The following is a 17,224-nucleotide window of genomic DNA, read 5'->3' on the forward strand; positions in this document are numbered from 1 at the left end:
GAGCTCTCTTCTTAGCTAAGAAAATGGAGGTGCTACTTTTGCAAAGCAAAGAATTAGGCAAGTGTTACACAGGAAAATATAGGCCTACGCTCTTCTCGGTATCTTTTAGTTAAGTCCGTATCAAGTAAAGCCACCTGTACTCCCAAGAAGTCACACTTTTCACATTAACACAAATTCCCATCTCAGTTACCCTCATCTTTCTTCTAGCCACAGACTTCATGGCTGACTACCCCTAGTAGTCTCCTGGTTTGAATCAGGTTGGAAGCTCTTTCAGACAGAAGCTGTCTCATGGCTAAATGCAGCAGCCCCAGCAGTAGGGGTCATGTCATGAAACAAACAAGGACAAAACACAAGCAACATCCAAAGGTGCCTGTACAACTCATTGCTATAATCTGAGAGCTAGTTAAGAAGAAGTAGAACAGTCAGAGCATGATTTATTAAGTAGTAGATAATAATTTTATATTACATAACATACAATGTTGCATACGATATTAAATTCATTATTGTGAGCCTCAAATGTTCAACTACTGATCAAGTCTCAAAATAAACATAATTATATATTCTATTATGCATTGGTGGTTATTCATATAAGCTCTTTTTTTTTCTTTTTTTCTTTTTTTTTAAGAATGTAGTTGGCATTGCTTTTTAGTTGTTCCCTGAAACCTTGTGGTATAGACACTTTTCTTCTTTTAAAAAAAACCTGTAATTTTTCTCATCATTTTGTTTCACATGGTCAAGATGTAAAGTCAAACATCAAGTGCTGCAATAAAGTTGTTGGCAACATCAAAGAGGATGAAGTATAGAAATTATATGTAGGGTAATTAAATGGCTCTGTATTTTATTTGCATATCTCTATATATAAGCTGGCCTGACTCAATAAAGAAGCATTTCACAATAGCCTTTTGGCCCTCCTAGCTTTGTGCAAGATTTTGCAATATGCTCCAAATGGTCCCAAGAATTCTTGGTCTTCTGACCTTGCTATGGGAAGCTGCAGAGACCTGCCTGAGATTCCTCAAAACACAGCACATCCAGAAAGAGAAATGGTGCGAAGGATGTTCAAGTACAAAGCAGAGACAAAAGGAGATAGGGAGCATCATAAGCAATCTGCTCATTTATTTCTACAGGTGAGAGTCCAAATCTTGTAGTTATCAGCAGTGGTCCAGCTAATGGTGTGAGCCAAGCCCAGTTCATCAGCTGCTTGCCGCTGGTGCTTCAGAGGCAACAGTGCAAGGGCTTCCCCAGCCCACTGTGCTACAAGGACAACTGAGAGCCCAGACACGGTCAGGGCCTCCACCTCTCACAGGCCCGTGGTTGGAGAATCACGCAACAGATCCTCAGAGCTGACATTCTGCAGTGCAGTGCTCCTTGAACATGTTTTGTGCACCCCCAAGGGTCGTGTAGCTGAGTGACAAAAAGTACTGCTCCTCCAGCACCTCTGCACCAGGTGGGTGTTTCTCCTCCTGCCACCCTGAGGCCAGAAAGAAATACCTGACTTCTCAGGGCAGGTTTGGGGCTTCAGTGCAAAGGAGGTGGGATGTTTCATCATCCACTTCCCATCAGCCCACACAAGTGGCTTGCCAGGAGTTGGCATTGGGATCACAGGATAAAAAGCACTTATACCACCCTAGTTCAACTTACAAGGAAGACCTGGGAAGACTGAGTGATGACTGCCAATTGACCAGAAAGGTGAAGGGAAGTAAACGGATGGGAGAGATTAATATCCTGTGACGTGACAGCCTGAGACTTTGTAGAATCACAGAACAATTTGGGTTGGAAGGGACCTTAAAGATCATCTCATCCAACCAATGCTACAGACCATGACACTGCCAGCAAAGACTCAGTATAGCAACTCACAAGCTACCATTTGCAGCCAATCTCCATTAAACACTATAAAATACAAACACATTCTGAGCTACCTCTGCTCAGTCACCTCTCCCTGGGAGCAGACACACAAGTGGCAAACTCAACATGTCTAGCACGGGGTTTTTTGGAATGAGTTAGCAACAGTGCAGCTCTTCCTTTGCACTATCCTAGGTAAACAGAGGCTGTTGCTGGTACAAAGTGCCTCAAAGTGGCAGGAACAGCATTATCACTTCAGTGCTGTTTCCTGAAGGATCAATAAGCCAAGACAATCAATTCTTCTGGCTAGTCCTTATTCCCCAGGAGAAGCTGTGACTCTCATCCTCCGCCATTTAACTCTTCACAAACATAGCAGCAGCCCCATTAATTCTGTCCTCCTTAAACACACATTTCCCAAACCCATGTGCCAGGAGAGATTACAGAGCTGATAGTACTGTATCCAGGTGAACCTGGTATTACCAAGAGGTATGGCCCATTACTTCAGCACAGTAGTAACACACCTACATATACTTGGAGCACATGGAGGTATTCTCATGACTGATTTCTTTGTACAGGACAGAGGGACCAAAGAAACTGTAGCTCTCTATCCCCAGCTACTTCTCTGTGCAGGGAGTATAAGGCAGTCCCAGAGCACCAGCTGATGCTCACAGAAAAGGCTGCATAGACAGTAGATGGCATGAACAGTCATTACAGAAAGTCACAAGAGTGGAGCCTATTTAGAGACACAAAAGTGAGGTTCAATACTTTGCAGCAAAAAGAGAGTAAGAAGGATGGGAAGAAAACTCAGGAAGAATGGAAGAATCATGTGATTATTTGCAATGTGAAAAAGGGAATAGAGATTACTGGGGGCAAAACAGGGCTGTACTCAAAGCTTGCAGTAACACAAAGCATTTTGCTGGGATCATGCAATTCTCCACAGACAATCAAGAATGGGAAAGCAGGAACCCAGTTAAGAGATGGGCAAAACATATCTCATCAGTGAAGAGGCTCACCTTGAACTGAACAGGGAACCTGTTAGAGCTAGAATTGAAGAATGACAGTGATACAAACAGCTTGGTCTAAAGATTGGCATGAACATGTTTAAAGCTGTACACAGCAGTTTCCACCGAAAAAGCAGTGGGACTTGAGATGGGCTCCTAGAATGTCTTTCTGAGCATTAGAGAGGATGCTGATGCAAGTAATCTCTTCCCAGCCAATGTTGCACTCAGAAAATCTTTGCCTCCCTCTCCCATGCAAAGATAGCATTCACCAATGTTTATAACTTGAGTGTTGCCACACTTAGTGCTACAGACTGTGGATCTAAAAAGTATGACTGGGAAAATCCTATTCGTATGAGCTCTTCACCAATCTACCTGAGTTCACATCACCAACAGGGAAAAGTTGAAATCCCCTGTACCAGGCCATGGGAACATGATGCAACAGGGAAGAATTTCTTATTTAAAGGGAAGCAGTAGAAAAATCTGCCAATGACAATAAGTGCAATTTTAAAAAGTCCAGGAAGCATGTGGGGGGAAAGAAAGGTCTAAGGATGAATAAATAAGCAAACAAAAAGAAAGGCAAGCCTGGTGGAAGACATACTCTCTTCTCACCCAGAAAGTTACCCTCTAGGTCCTGTGAGCTTTAGGAGGATGTCGATCAAATGCTTGTTTTAGTACACGGCTTCTGGTCATTGGCTCAGGCCTACTACAAAGAGGTGATCACAGAAAGCTGGGGGAGGAACTTGTGGAGTATATTTCCTGCTGATCCAGCAAACACAATTATGAAGAAAAGAGAATCCATTCTGAGAGCAGCGTGAAACTCTTGTGAGCAGGATCATTCGCATCTCTCATGGTTGAGCAAAAGGAAAGGGCAGCAATTCCTTAATGAATAAAAATAGCCACTCATGCCTCCTTCTCATATATGCTGGGCATATGCTCCCCAGTATCCAAAAAGCAAGATTTAGTTGCAAGATTCATCCCTCTAAAAAAAGTAATTTCCCCTAAAGATGTTGCACTTTTTCTAGAGACTTTCAGGAGTGCTGAGACTTTAAAACTGTCATTACTTTGAGGACATCATGTCAACTAAACTGTGCTTCAAGGTTTTAGAGCTGCAGTATTTCCTTTCTTGAAATTCCTATACTATTATATTTTTTGAAGTACTTGTACATGCAAGAACATGGTAGCTTTCTTGGGAAAGTTGAAGAACACTTTTCAGTCTCCCAGTTCTTCATAAATTGTATATATGCCAGGCAAAGCAGCCTAAAATGTGGCCACCTTCAGGGTAAACAGCAGCAAGTCATTCATAGGATTCAGCATAGCAGTGGAAAGGACAAAAAGAGGAGAAGGAAGTGTATTTTGCCTGAAAGGTCAGCAGGGGAAATCTAAGTATAAACTGCTAATCTAAGTATAAACTGGCCACAGCAGAATAGTGCTGTGGAAAGGAAAGGAAAAGGTTGAGGCAAAAAGAAAGAAAACTGCTATGGGAAAGAGACGAAGGCAGGAAAAAAAATGTTACACAGTTTTCAGCTTAGCCACAGAAAGCTCTGGTTTCAAAGTGATCTGCTGTAGATTCCAGTGATTAGAGGGAAAGAACACAATTAATATGCATTTCAAATGCATTTAATAAAGTACATTCTAGCTGATGGTGCTCTCCTCAGCAGGTCCAGGCACAGAGCACAAAGAGAAAGGGGCCTCAGGCATTCACATCAGGTCACAGTTTTAAATAATTTTAAAACTAGGGCAAGGTGCCAAATCTTACCTCAAGGTGCTACATCCAGATAGACATGTCAGCAAAAATGCCAAGTTTGGTGTATACAGGATGACCATTGATACACACAGCTCCAGATGAAACAGTGACTTACTTTTTTAGCCAGAGTTTACCACTTTTGAGTAACAAACCTGGAGCTTCATCTCAACAAGGGTCACTAAGACTAAACTCAGACCTAGCGTATAGGAAACACCATTGAATGTTACATGAGAAGTAAGTTAGTCTTCTATTTGCTTGTTGTGCCAAAATCAGAAAACCTTATTGGTGGCTTGTACAAAATGTATTTTAAAAAACAAACCAAAAAACCCAACCAAACAGCAACAAATAAAGTGAAGCAGGGCAGCTCTTGTTCCCAGCACAAACCCCTCTTGTTTTCAACTATGCACCTATCTCAGTGATTTGCAGTTTTTCCCATGGGCCAATCAGCCACTTGGGATTTATAGAAGATTGTTCTCTGTAGATCTTGGAGGTATTTTGATGGCAGTCACATATCATTTTACAGACAGGGAAACTGAGGAACACGAAGATATGGTTTGGCCATGTGTCAGAAAACAACAGGTTTCTATCCCCGTTCCTTTTCAGGACCTCTTTTCAGAAGAGAGGCAGGATCATGGCACAATCTTGATTTTGTGCAGTTCACCTGCTGCAGACAAATTTTCTAAGTCCCAGCTTGGAGCAAAAAAGCTTACTACTGGCTAGTTCACAACACACCAGGCCTTAGCAACACAGAAGTCCTGGGCTTGCTGCAGGCAGGCAGGCCTGCTCTTTTTCGGCAAAAGAAAGGTCTACTCAAGCTGCCCATGCATGTATGATGAACTCATCACAAAAGCAATCAGGCATTAATTTGGTCAATCATTCCTGTCACAGCGAATACAGTTCTTCAACTAGACTATTTGATGCAAGACTCCAGCTAAAGTGAAGGACAGAAAAAATGCCTCGAAAGGTACCAGTCTACAGAAGTAGAACAATTTAGATATTGACTCATCTATACTGGCTTTTTTTTACTTTTTTAAAGAAAAGGTTACCCAAGAGTTAAGTAGAAACAAAAATAAATAGCAATAAAAAATCAAATCGTGTCTTCCAGGCATTAATAATAAAAAGGCAACCCACCCTCCAATCTTTCTCATTTAGAAGAGTATTTATTTGGAGTTTCTCTTAGGCGGCTGCAGGCACTGCGTGCATCCTGCTTCACTGAAGAAGAGCCTTTTTGAAGCATCACTTGACTTTGTTTTAAATATCTTGCTACAGTTTCCATTTTAGCTCTGTGAGATGATTATTTTCTCTCAAACTGAAGTTATACAGCAGTTGAAAATGCTGATGGCTTAACTGGTTTCCTTTTTTTTTTTTTTTTCCCTCTCCACAGCAGCCCTGAGGGGTTTTAACTCTTTCTTGCAGCACTCAAATCCTGCTTTTGGAGTTCAATGTTTAACTCGCGCTGGGAGACTCATAAATATTCGGAGTCACTCTCTCCCTCTCTGTTTGATTAGGAAATGAGCCTTTAACTCAATGTAATCCCCAAGCCATTAACAAAAAAGCCCTCAACAGCTCCACTATTAGAATTTCACTCCTAGCCCACAGAGGATTGAATTAGATTAACATAACTACCCGCAATCTGAGTTTATTTTCTGTGCCAGATAGAAATGTGTCTTCAGGAAAGGAAAAGAAGAGAGCTGGAGAGCAGGCATAGCATAATGAAATGTAAAAATAGATGAGAAATAGATGGACAGATGTACAGGTGAAGTGATAAAAAAGGTAAGAGGGAGAGATAGCTACACAGCCTTTAATAACTGGCTGCTGGCTTTGGGGGTTTATGCAGAAGGCCCCTCAAAACACAGAATTGTTTCAAGAAGAGTATTTTTATCCTGCTTGTGTTTACTTCATATTCTCAGGGATTTACAGTGAGACACCTGAGCATGCTGTACTCTAGACACCTGTGCAGCAGATTTGGCACTGGTTTTATTTATAATTCCCAAGAGATGTCATACTCAGCAATGAAAGGAGAGGCGTGGAAAAGAGAATCTGCACGTCAGTCATTACTTCGCAGTCAAAGAAACAAATAAACTGGGATGAAACAAAAGATGTTTGTTGGGGTTTTTTTAAGGAATGAAAAAAAATCATGCAACAGCATATGTACAGTAAGTCAGTTCGGAGGTTGATAGGTGCTTAGCCCACAAAATGTGAATCATTAGTGAAGCAGAAACCAAATAACAACCACTTTCTACTACATAATGCATTGGTCTTCCCTTTAACCACAGGTAACTCCTTCCCTCCAAATAAAAGTGGTCCTATAAACCATTGATTTTTATGCCACAGGACAGTAGGTGCTTGGTTATTTTTTTTCCATAGAGGTAATTAAAAGATACGGCAGGTTTAACAAGGCAAAAGACTCACATGCGGTTGAAAGAGAAGGGTGAAGTCCAGCACTTATGTGGACAAACCTATAGAATAGTCCAAACAAATTCTTAAGACTGAATCTTTTATAGCTTTATATTTGGAAGACTTCTTTGGGAATGCTCAGATTTCTGCAAAAATGTATGGTAAATGAGGGGGGGCCTTTTGCAGTAATTTCCAAGCATAGTCATGGTAATATTGCTTTTGTGTAGGGAAAAAAATTCCATTTTTATTTTTATCAGTCTCTTGGTTTTTGATTTTTAGTGGGACCTCAGACCAGCTATATGATAGATTGTTTGTTAGTTACAGAGTCAGCAATTCTAGTCCTTTAATGCTTTTCAGAAAAATCTGCTCTCCTTTTATTACAAAATAACACTGCATTATCACAGAGAAGCAATAAATGTAATATCATGGCAAAACAAACAGAAAAGGACTTAAATAATTTAAATATGTTCATTTTTAAGTAAAGCAAAAAACCTTAATAATCAAAATGAAGCTTCATATGATGAGAACTATCAGGCTCACAGTTTTGTTTTATTTAGGAGAAAAAAAGCTTCATAGCAGGCAATGTGTTATAATGATCTTTTGGGGCATTATTTGGGCATATTAATTCACCTGGTTTATCCATATTCTCCTAAAAGCCTTCCTTATATCAGAATTCTAGCTGAATAATGGAGTATTCATATCAGGGGTTAAAAACTTAGAAAGTATCAATATGTAGTCAATATTTTTTATTCCTAGGACTTAAGTTAAATGCTTTAAGTATTATAAAATGCACATCAAAGAAATGCAAAATAAAGAACTAAAGAAGAAGCCTATTTGTCACCCTTCTACAGTCAATCCAAGCAATTCATCTACCAAGTATTTCTCAGAACCTGATGTTTTAATAGTGAGGCAGCTCTGGTTTTATTATTCTATTTTTATTAGACACTTGTTCCTCCAAATTATTTTAAGTTTAGCTTCATTTTATTTGTTGTTACCTTCAAAAATGGTAAAGGGGGGGGGGAAATTTTCTAGAACAAATATTTAGTGAGAAATTTATGCTAAAAAACTTGACATACCAAAATTAAAATTGTAACATTAAGGGTTGGGGGGGGGGGGGGTGGGGGGGGGGTGGGGGTAGACATAACAAGGTCATTTTCCTACACTTAGAAATAAATATAAACCCTAAATTTTGTAAAAATTGTAACACAAACCTCTGAAGCAAAAATATGAAACAAGAAAAACCTCTTATATTTTGACAAAAAATATTATACTAAAAGCTATTAATAAAAATTTTGGACTAATTATTGTTCTTCCTCTCTTCATATTTCTACTAAAAGCTATTAACAAAAACCAATTTCTGACTAATTATTGTTCTCCCTCTCTTCGTATTTCTGTTAACAAAAATAGTCCAAAAATATATCATTGTTTAAACATTTTGCATCTTGGCTGCTTTAAAGCAAACATCTCATTGGTGATGAGAGAATAAGTTCCTTCTCTGATTATCACTGTGCCAACTTTGCAAAGACTTGCACCCCTCTTTTGTCATTGAAGATACTTCAGTTACTTTGGGACTTTTAAAATTAAAGAAACATCAATTGCTCAATGATAAACTCCTTCAGTAAAAGCAAAATTTCAGTGTGTGTCTGATATGACAAGATTTGATATGCAGCTGGGGGGGTGTTGGGTTTGGGGTTTTTTTTTAATAGAGGAAAGGTTGTCGCTTGGTTCTTTTAAGACAGGACTACTAAAGTTTCCAGGTTTGCCTTTACCAGCATGGGATAAATAGCACCTGTCCTTGGTAAGCCCTTAAGCAGAGTTACGTTATACATTGACCTTTTTGGAATGCCAGCAAACCTGGCTGTTTCTATTCCCAAAACAAAACTGTTCCACTCAAACTTTCATTTACTTATTTCCAGAGGAAAAAGCCACACTCAAATAGATAAACCGCCTGATTTCAACAAAGTTCTGAACCAACTCCTCTCCTTGTGGGTCGCACTGACCTTCCTTTGACAGAGTGAAAATAGAAAAAAATTATTACCTTTAACTATATCAAGATGCTGCCATAATTTTTAGACCAGATAAAAGGGTTCGTGCAGAACAACATTTGGATTTTAAAAAAACCCCAAAAAACAAAACAAAACACAAGCCCATAAATGCAATAAAAGGTAGAAGTTCGTTACTTACATGCTGCAGGATGAGAGATGAGGCTCGAGGCTGGAGTAGAATTTCCCTTGCCCTCAGGTGTTTCTAATTGCTGATTAAATATCTTTTGGTTCTGCCTGCACCAGCCGACAGTCCCCTCTGTGTCTCTGCCTCTCTTTGTGACTAGGACACAGTACTCCGAGTCCCAACCTATAAATAGATCCCAGCTCTGTGATTGATATAACAGGCAGCTGACAAAAAAAAAAAAAAAAAAAAAAAAAGAGAGACGAAAGGAGAAAAAAAAAAAAAAAAAAGAAATAACCAGGTCTTAAGCAAGGCAGCAAAAGCTGGGCTTTTAACTCTGCACTGTGCCCAGGGAGGAGTCCCCCACAGTCACCCGTGGGCATCAGAAAGAGAAAGTGCAAGGCAATTACTTTCCTAGCAGCATTACAGCAACTTGAGGCATGTAAAGCAAATGAACAAAATTCACTGCACAAAGAAGGAGAGGGAAAACACAACTGGTAGGCTGCATCCAACTCTTTTGCAATTTAACAAAAATAAATGCCATTTTCAAAACAAGTTGGGAATTCTGACAGAACGAGAGAGGAGTTCAGAGCTGAGTCCTGGGGGTTGGTCCTGGCATGCTTGTATTTCTGCTGCAGAATAAACTAGTGGGTAGGTTGGCAATTTAACAGCTCGGCAGTCTACTTAGGGTCTCTGCCCACAAACACTGTTTGATGAGGCTGTTCCTGCAAACAAAACTGAGGGCAGTGATGGTACCTCCCTATTGACTTGGCACAAGTTACTTAGCTCTAAAGGACCTGAACCCTCATTTCTGCTTGTGTCCTTGGCTGCCAGGAGAAAGTGATGGGTTACAGATATCAGCAAAGCTCTCTTACAGAGGCTGAGCTGGGAGCCCACCATCTGGACAGTGACTTGAGAGAACACATCACAAATGCTTCTGGTCTGGTCCTCATTACCTGACACAGGGGTAATGGTCCTGGATTTTCCCATATTTAGTCCCTACAGAGTCTCCTGTTAGAGCCACAGTCATGCAAGGCCAGTAACTTTTCCAGCAGGCAGCTGGCTCTCCAAGCCTTTGCCAGCTCCTAGATATTCATGATGTCCAGTAGAACCTTAGTGACAAGGGAGTTCATAGCAAATGGAATCAAAGGCAAGGCAGCTGATGATGAAAACCAATGGGAGAATGGGGAAGAAGAGGAGGAATAGTAGGCAGGAAGAGGCAAAACAGCTTTCATGACACTGCTGTCTTTGGCAACATCTCCTACAATCAACCCTAGCACCACACTCACTTCTGCTGGCAAAAGTACTAGTGCAAACAGGGTACCAGACCCACCAGCCTTCTTTCCAACATATTGCTAGGCTTGCTTGAGCTGAGATGGTAAAGTGCTAAACTCATAAGGAGCAGGATAAAATCCTCAGGCACCAAGCCCATGCTGAACTCCATGGTTCTTTGGCTCAATGGCTAGCAGTACCTGAAGTATTTAAGCTAGTTTAGACATGTCTACACCGCACTGCAGCTGCTGCTGTTGCTGGAGTAAAAGAAAGTTGGGTCAACAAGACCAGCTATCCCAAATCAAGGCAAGGACCCACCACATCATAGCCAAGGTCTCATTCAGCTACTTCAGCTATTGATTATATAGAAAGATACAGTAATTTCCTCTTTTTGGGCCAAATCCTGCTGCAGGCTTAATTCACCTCATATCAGTGTCCCTTCTGTCTAAGCTGGTAAGATTTAGTCAAGGAGTTTTACAAAAAAATGCCATTTTTTCTGGTGAGGGGCCTGATGAAGCACTGGGCAAAGACTCATGATGTTTAATCATTTTCCTCAGTTGAGCTACTGTCCTGTGTGAAGTCTGGCTTGTTACTTTACCACAGCTGCATATCCCTCAGCTTTAAAAAAACAGAGATAACAATACTTAACTCTGCACTTTAAAGCACTTTGATACCTACAGATGAAGACCTACAAATGAAGAGGGGAAAAAAAGTATCTGACAGGCTGAACTCCAGCATGGAAACACACCCTCAATTGCCTGCTGGATTCTGGTCCTTCACCTAATTGAATCAGATCTCAGATCAAAAATTACCTGATAAACAAAGAAAAATTTTATTTCTGCCCTCTCATTTGGCTTGGCTAGTACAAGATATTTTGGGCTTTAATACTGAGAGCTGTAAAATATTTTGAACTACCCATTGCTGTAGGAATTCTAGACACGCAGTACACAGAATAATCAGGCTGAGGCATGGCAGATGAAGGCAGATCAAGGTCCCAAAACCTAAATCCAAAAGTCACTTCTGAAAAACTCAGCTTTAACTGTCAGACTGTTCTTTGCTGTTATATACTGCTGACATCTAAAGTTCTTCAAATACTCTGTCAAGCCTTGTGTTGTATAGAAAAGCATCATCCTTATCCCCTTACATTGTCATGGGCCAAACTGATGCTCTGGTGGGAAAACCCATGATGTAGTCTAAATCACAAGGACTTTTTGGGCACATCTCAAGCAGGTAGCTGGGAAGTTCTATTCAGTTCTTAGGTCCATGTCCAGTGCTTATCATTGGCATCCCGTACCTACACAGCAGAGGAAGTCCTGGGCATACAGTAGCACCCCATTCTTCCACTTTCTGCTTGAAGGGTGAAGGGAGGAGGTCTTGACAGCATGCCACAGTTAGCTACTATGAATGGACCTTGAATGGAGTCAGCATTCCTCCATCCTTCCTCTCTGCCTTTAGACAGCAGGATGTATGACTTTAATTGGTCCCCACTGGGGTACCCAACAATCCAGAGAAGATCTGCTTTAGACAAAACTTCAAACACAAGTTCCCCACCCCCACTGTCAGCACCCTTGTGCACAAACACCACTTAATTCCGGACTCCAGACTCAGGGCGAGGCAGGGAAAGAATCCAAGAGTGGAGGCCATAAGACTGAATGCCCACTCAAAACACTGCAAAAAGAAAGCCAGAAGATTTCAAAAGCACCTTCAGATACATTAATCATAAAAAAAATTAAAAATAAAAAAAACGAAACATTAGTGACTTGTAGACTCTATAAAGGCTCACCTCATTCCTTGAGTTATCCAAGTACAAGCCATTGTAAAGTGCAAGTGCAGTTTTACAGTATTTTCTACTTGTTGCTTGGGAAGGTATATTTTAAAATGCTTCTTGCTAGGGCCACTTTGATCATGCACCTGTATTTCAGTCTCAGATCCTCAAGTCTACGGTGGAGGTAAAATTTCAGTGCTTAATTTCCTTCAGACACAGAGTTTGAGTTTTGCACATATAAATCTGGGTGGAATTCACTCAGCTGCATGCAAGCTATTATAGAGGAATGCAAAATATACTTTCCTTTTAAAGACAAAAACAAACAAAAATTCACAGATACCTTTTTTTAGATAGGGCCAAAGCAAAACCAGTTGAAGCTTGAAAATACTGGCCCAATCAATGGAATTTTCCAATTCCCTCCACCTGAACATTAAACCACACAGATAATCTTTGTCCTGTGAGCCTCAAGATGCTTTGGTGCAAATCTGATTTACATGTTGTAAGTTTAGACCTCAGAGTCACAGCAACTTTTATACTAGGAAATGCAGGTATGAATACAAGTATTAAAAGATAAACTGAAAGTCATCTTTTGCAGTTTCCAAGGCAGCCACAAACTATGAAGAATAATTATAGCATACAATAAAAAGTTTCTTCATCAGAGTCACACTACTTTGAAAGAGCCTCACAAATCCAAAATTTCTGAACAGCTGCATTAGTGCCCTCCTGGATTTAGTGAGGTGTGAGCTGCAGATTTCAAACAGGGACTACTTACACACCAAAAAAAAAAGTTCTAAAATGATAATTTTTACATAAAGGAGATCAATGTCAAAAACCCCAAACCAACAAACCTTTTCCAAGACTGTGAAAATTACAAGACAAGAAGTAAAAGATAAAAGAATGAAAAAGTTTGAGTAGCAACTCTCTTCTGGATGCTTGGCACACATAGTATGACTCTTAGATCTAATAGGTAGTTAAATATACTACGCATTTTGATACAAAGTAGATAGTCTGAAAAACTGCAATTGCTCAAGAGGGAAATGCTGATATTATTGCAAGGAGTTTAGTTGTTTAATTCCTTATTTTATTTTAATGCTATAGACTTCATATTGCTTCAATATTTTTTTTCTGTGCAACCAGTATCCATAGCAGGGCATTTTTCTTGCACACATTGAACACAAAGTTCATATGTTTGCATCCAGTTTTTTCATGTACTCTCCAGGATGGTGCATGCCAGGTTGCCATGTCAAGTCTCTGTCATCAGCAGGAAAAGTCACACAGTTCTGTTAATACTCTTGTAAACTTTGCTCCTTCTTTAGTTCCTGTATATTTTGCTATTTTTCAGTAATGTGAAAATGACTAAGATTTTAACTCAAGTCCCCTACCAGATTTAGCCATACCAGCTAAAGGTGTTAGCACCGTCTAGCTGCTGGCCAGATAGAGATTAGGACTTTAACAGTTCTTTGGCAGAAGGGAATCTGCAAACTTTCTGAATAGCTACAAGTAAAGTACCTCAGGCTAGGACTAAGGAACTTTCCTGGATTAGGCAGCACCCAAATCTATTCTTTCATTTTCAGACTTGTGGGCAGAGAAAAGTCTTCACCTGGCACAGCTATTTGTAGAATTAGACTGTGGAGAGGGACCATCTGTGGCTGCTCAAGCGGAGGTTATGCCACTGGCTTGAAGAAGAACAAGAGCAAGCACAGAAGAATGCTCCTCTCCCTCGTCTTTCTGAGTCTACCGGTAATAACAAGGCACTAATGAAAAATAGCTTGGCCTGAGCAACAAAACACATACCAGAGTGCATTCAGAGACTATCCAGAGCAAGCATTCAGTTCTACACATACACACAGAAATAAAATCTGTAAGGATTAACTAAAGCCTACAAGCGCTAGGACAATCATATGCTGCATTACATTTAAATACACAGCCTTTGTCAGTCTATCACATACAGTATGATAATACAGTCCCTTCTACCCTTACCTCACTTAGATCCAAACTGAACTTTCACTCCTACTACACAACCTTTGCCTAAAAGGGCTTCTGTGTTTTCACCCATGAAAAAATAAAAAAAAAAAACCAGAATAAGAATTCTTGGATGTACTCCTGCCTAAATTATGCAACCACAATATTCACTCACTGGAAACCACCACCATCCTCTTCCAACGGCACGCTGCAATGCATTCCTCCAGCGCTGGGCTCTCAATTGCATCATTTGGGGCAAGCACTTTCTGCACTCTCCATTTGCGGCAGACGCTTTGCAGAAACTCATCAACTGTTGTTGTACCACTTGCTCAGGACCTTGTTTAGCACCAGCAAGTCCACACCTGTGCTGGCAGAGCATTAGCTGTGCACTCAAACAAATCTCAAAGCAGCCCGGCAGCCTACTACAGTCGGCTTCAGGCAAGAGATAGTGTTTCATGTTCTCAGTGACCTTGGCATGGTGGGGGGGGGAGAGGAAGCATGGTAACTGTCATAATAGAGCTGGTACCAATTTTGATATCAGTAGAAGGAGGACAAAGTGAGATTTAAGCCAGCTCTGATGCCAGATCAAATAGAGACCCGGATTGCCAGAAACATCTTCCCCTTGAGTTTTTGTTTTGTTCTTAGCTCAGATTCCTTCAGACAACTTCTACAAAACCCAAACAACTGCATTATAACCACAGACAGGCCTAACCATGATGTCTGGCTCCACATCAAAACTCCTTACAGCCAGAGTGTTAGCTCAGCTCCCTTGAAAAAGCATCACCGTTTTCCAAATTTGTGTGTCGGCAGGGCTGTTAGTCCTCTCTCTTCTCTCCAGGGAAAGGCTCCATACTCTTTGTGCGTCGTGCTTGATTAAAAGATACATTTTAAAAAATAAAAATGAAGGGAAATAACGGATGAAGTTCCTCAGAGGAGCAGATAATCTGCCTGCAGACACCCAAATGGGGAATAAGCTTTTCCAGGAGAAGCCCTCTGCATGCAAGCTGAAGGGTTTCATCTGCCTCCATTCCCAGTGAAGACATGCTGGCAGGCTGGCACAACTCAGCAGAGCTCTCAAAAGAGAGTGAGATGTCATGCAAATTCTGCAGCTTCTAAAGTGAGGAAAGACTAATTTGGCAGTGGGTCCTACATGAGACTCCTCCAAAGCAACATCATTCATCTTAGTCCTGCCTGATCTCCCAGCCATATTAACTGCGTCTGAAAGAGCCCTCATCTCTGTCCTGGGGTGGGACTCTCACCAATCTAAGGAGAGGGTGCAGCTCTTACCCCTGTCAAAATACTATCAGCCAAGTGTCATTCAGCATATCCACACCAGGTGTCTGTGGCCAGGTGCTGGCTGTGGGGTGGCTGCAGCCTTAGTGAAGAGAAGCCAGGGCTACCCCATGCCTGATACAGCCTGTTCCAAATGGCTCCAACCCGCCCACCACAGGACACAGCTGACCCCCTTGGCCAAGATGGTGGTGCCTGAGGGAAAACATGTTTAAGAAAGGGCAGAAAACACTGCACAGGCAGTGAGGAGTGCAAAATGGCCCCACTCAGGTCAGAGCAGGAGGGGAGGAGGCACTCCAGGTGCTGAAGCAGACAGTCCCCCCATGCCCCTACCGAGGCCACAGGGCAGCAGGTGGATATTTCCTGAAGGAACTGCAGCTCACAGCTGGCCAAGGTCAGCCCACCACAGTGTGTCACAATAGACAGAAAAATCCACTTCGTTCAGTAGCTCTCCCTCTGTACCCAAGACCTAGGCAAGCAAGTGCTCCTGGCCAGGTGATCTCTGGGTGATGTTGCTACGGCTTCTGTTCCAGGCTGGATATGCCACAGGGACAGATAGGAGAAGATAGGCAACAAAAATAACCCTGAACAGTACTAGAAACTGTCTTGATAATATGGGAGAGACTATTCTCCCACACAGATCACACCAATCTACAACTCCTGACTAATGAGGAAATGAAACAATTGTGTTTGGGAGGCACTTGAGGGCACACATGACACAGCAAAGTGTATGCAGATGCCTGCCTCAATTCCGTTGCTGGCAGTGAAGTTTGGTCACCATAATACTGTGGATAAATCAAACACAAAATGGTTGGCTAAGCATTACCCCCACAGAAATCTCCCTAGCACATAAAGCTACAACAAGGTTCCCTTGCACCTCTAGGGGAAAGGGAATCTGCGTTTCCAACTAAAGCCTCTCAGCTCTGTGCCATTTAAAACCACTTCTGAGCCCACTATATGGCTGCCAGGCCTTTGGCAGAGAGCTCTGGGCCCTTGTAAAATGTCGAACAGGTATAGACCCAGGTAGCATCCTTCTCTCCCTTGTCTCTCTTTCTTTCTTTAGGGTAAAAATAGCAAGTTCTGCTGAACTTTGGCTCAGCTTCATCTTAGCAGTAAGTGTGGTCATTTCTTCCACTTCACTGCAATTCTGTTGCAGTCTTCCTTGCCTCCTCATTCCATCACCTCAAGTCCTTCTTCATCTCAGTGTTGCCAGTCACCTCTGAAAGCTCTCCCAACCTGGACCCGTCCTGCTTGGCAGCTTGGAGCACCTCAAAACTCAGAGCATTTCCTCTTTAAGAGAGTGGAGAGAGGGGAGGGAAAAACGGCAAGAGCCTTTTCTTTAAATGTAGTTTCCCATATGTGCAAGAAAGAAGAGTTTCACAAAAGGATTTAGCATTCCTTTCCTCTGTTCTCCAGGCAGCCAGAAACTCAGCTCTTCAGCACGGAGCTCATCCCAGATGAAGAAGCAAGGCTACGGAACACAGAGGGGACAAGCTGCAGGGGAAGTCTGTGCAGCTGCAGAGCTTTACTGCTTGTTTCAGTCACTCAGGACTTGGTCTGAAGATGCTTTGTGCTGAGAGAATGTGAAGGAAGGGACACACACATGGGCCCAGCAGAGAGGTAGCAGTGCCAGAGAGTACTGGGATAATGCGCCAGGTGCTCAGACAAGTGCACCACAGCTGTCCCCACAGTCCGATGGAGTCACATGCTGCCAGACAACAGAATGCAAGGCTGAGAAAGAGCCAAAACTCCAATAGTTTCTCTGCAGACAACCCTGTGCATGTGCCA

The 17,224-nt window shown here is 41.7% G+C and overlaps 1 protein-coding gene across 1 annotated transcript in view; it reads right to left on the minus strand.

Annotated features, from left to right (window-relative positions):
* The window catches only part of ESRRB (estrogen related receptor beta), a 135,474-nt gene extending 126,151 nt beyond the window's left edge, over positions 1–9,323 (minus strand). The window contains exon 1 of the mRNA XM_048306102.1: positions 9,166–9,323. Coding sequence (XP_048162059.1) covers positions 9,166–9,167 — 2 coding nt within the window. The 5' untranslated portion in view covers positions 9,168–9,323. The remainder of the gene's footprint in view (positions 1–9,165) is intronic.
* Between the last annotated feature and the right edge of the window lie 7,901 nt (positions 9,324–17,224).

The sequence above is a fragment of the Corvus hawaiiensis genome, chromosome 6 (assembly GCF_020740725.1).
Source record: "Corvus hawaiiensis isolate bCorHaw1 chromosome 6, bCorHaw1.pri.cur, whole genome shotgun sequence".
Taxonomy (NCBI): Eukaryota; Metazoa; Chordata; class Aves; order Passeriformes; family Corvidae; genus Corvus; species Corvus hawaiiensis.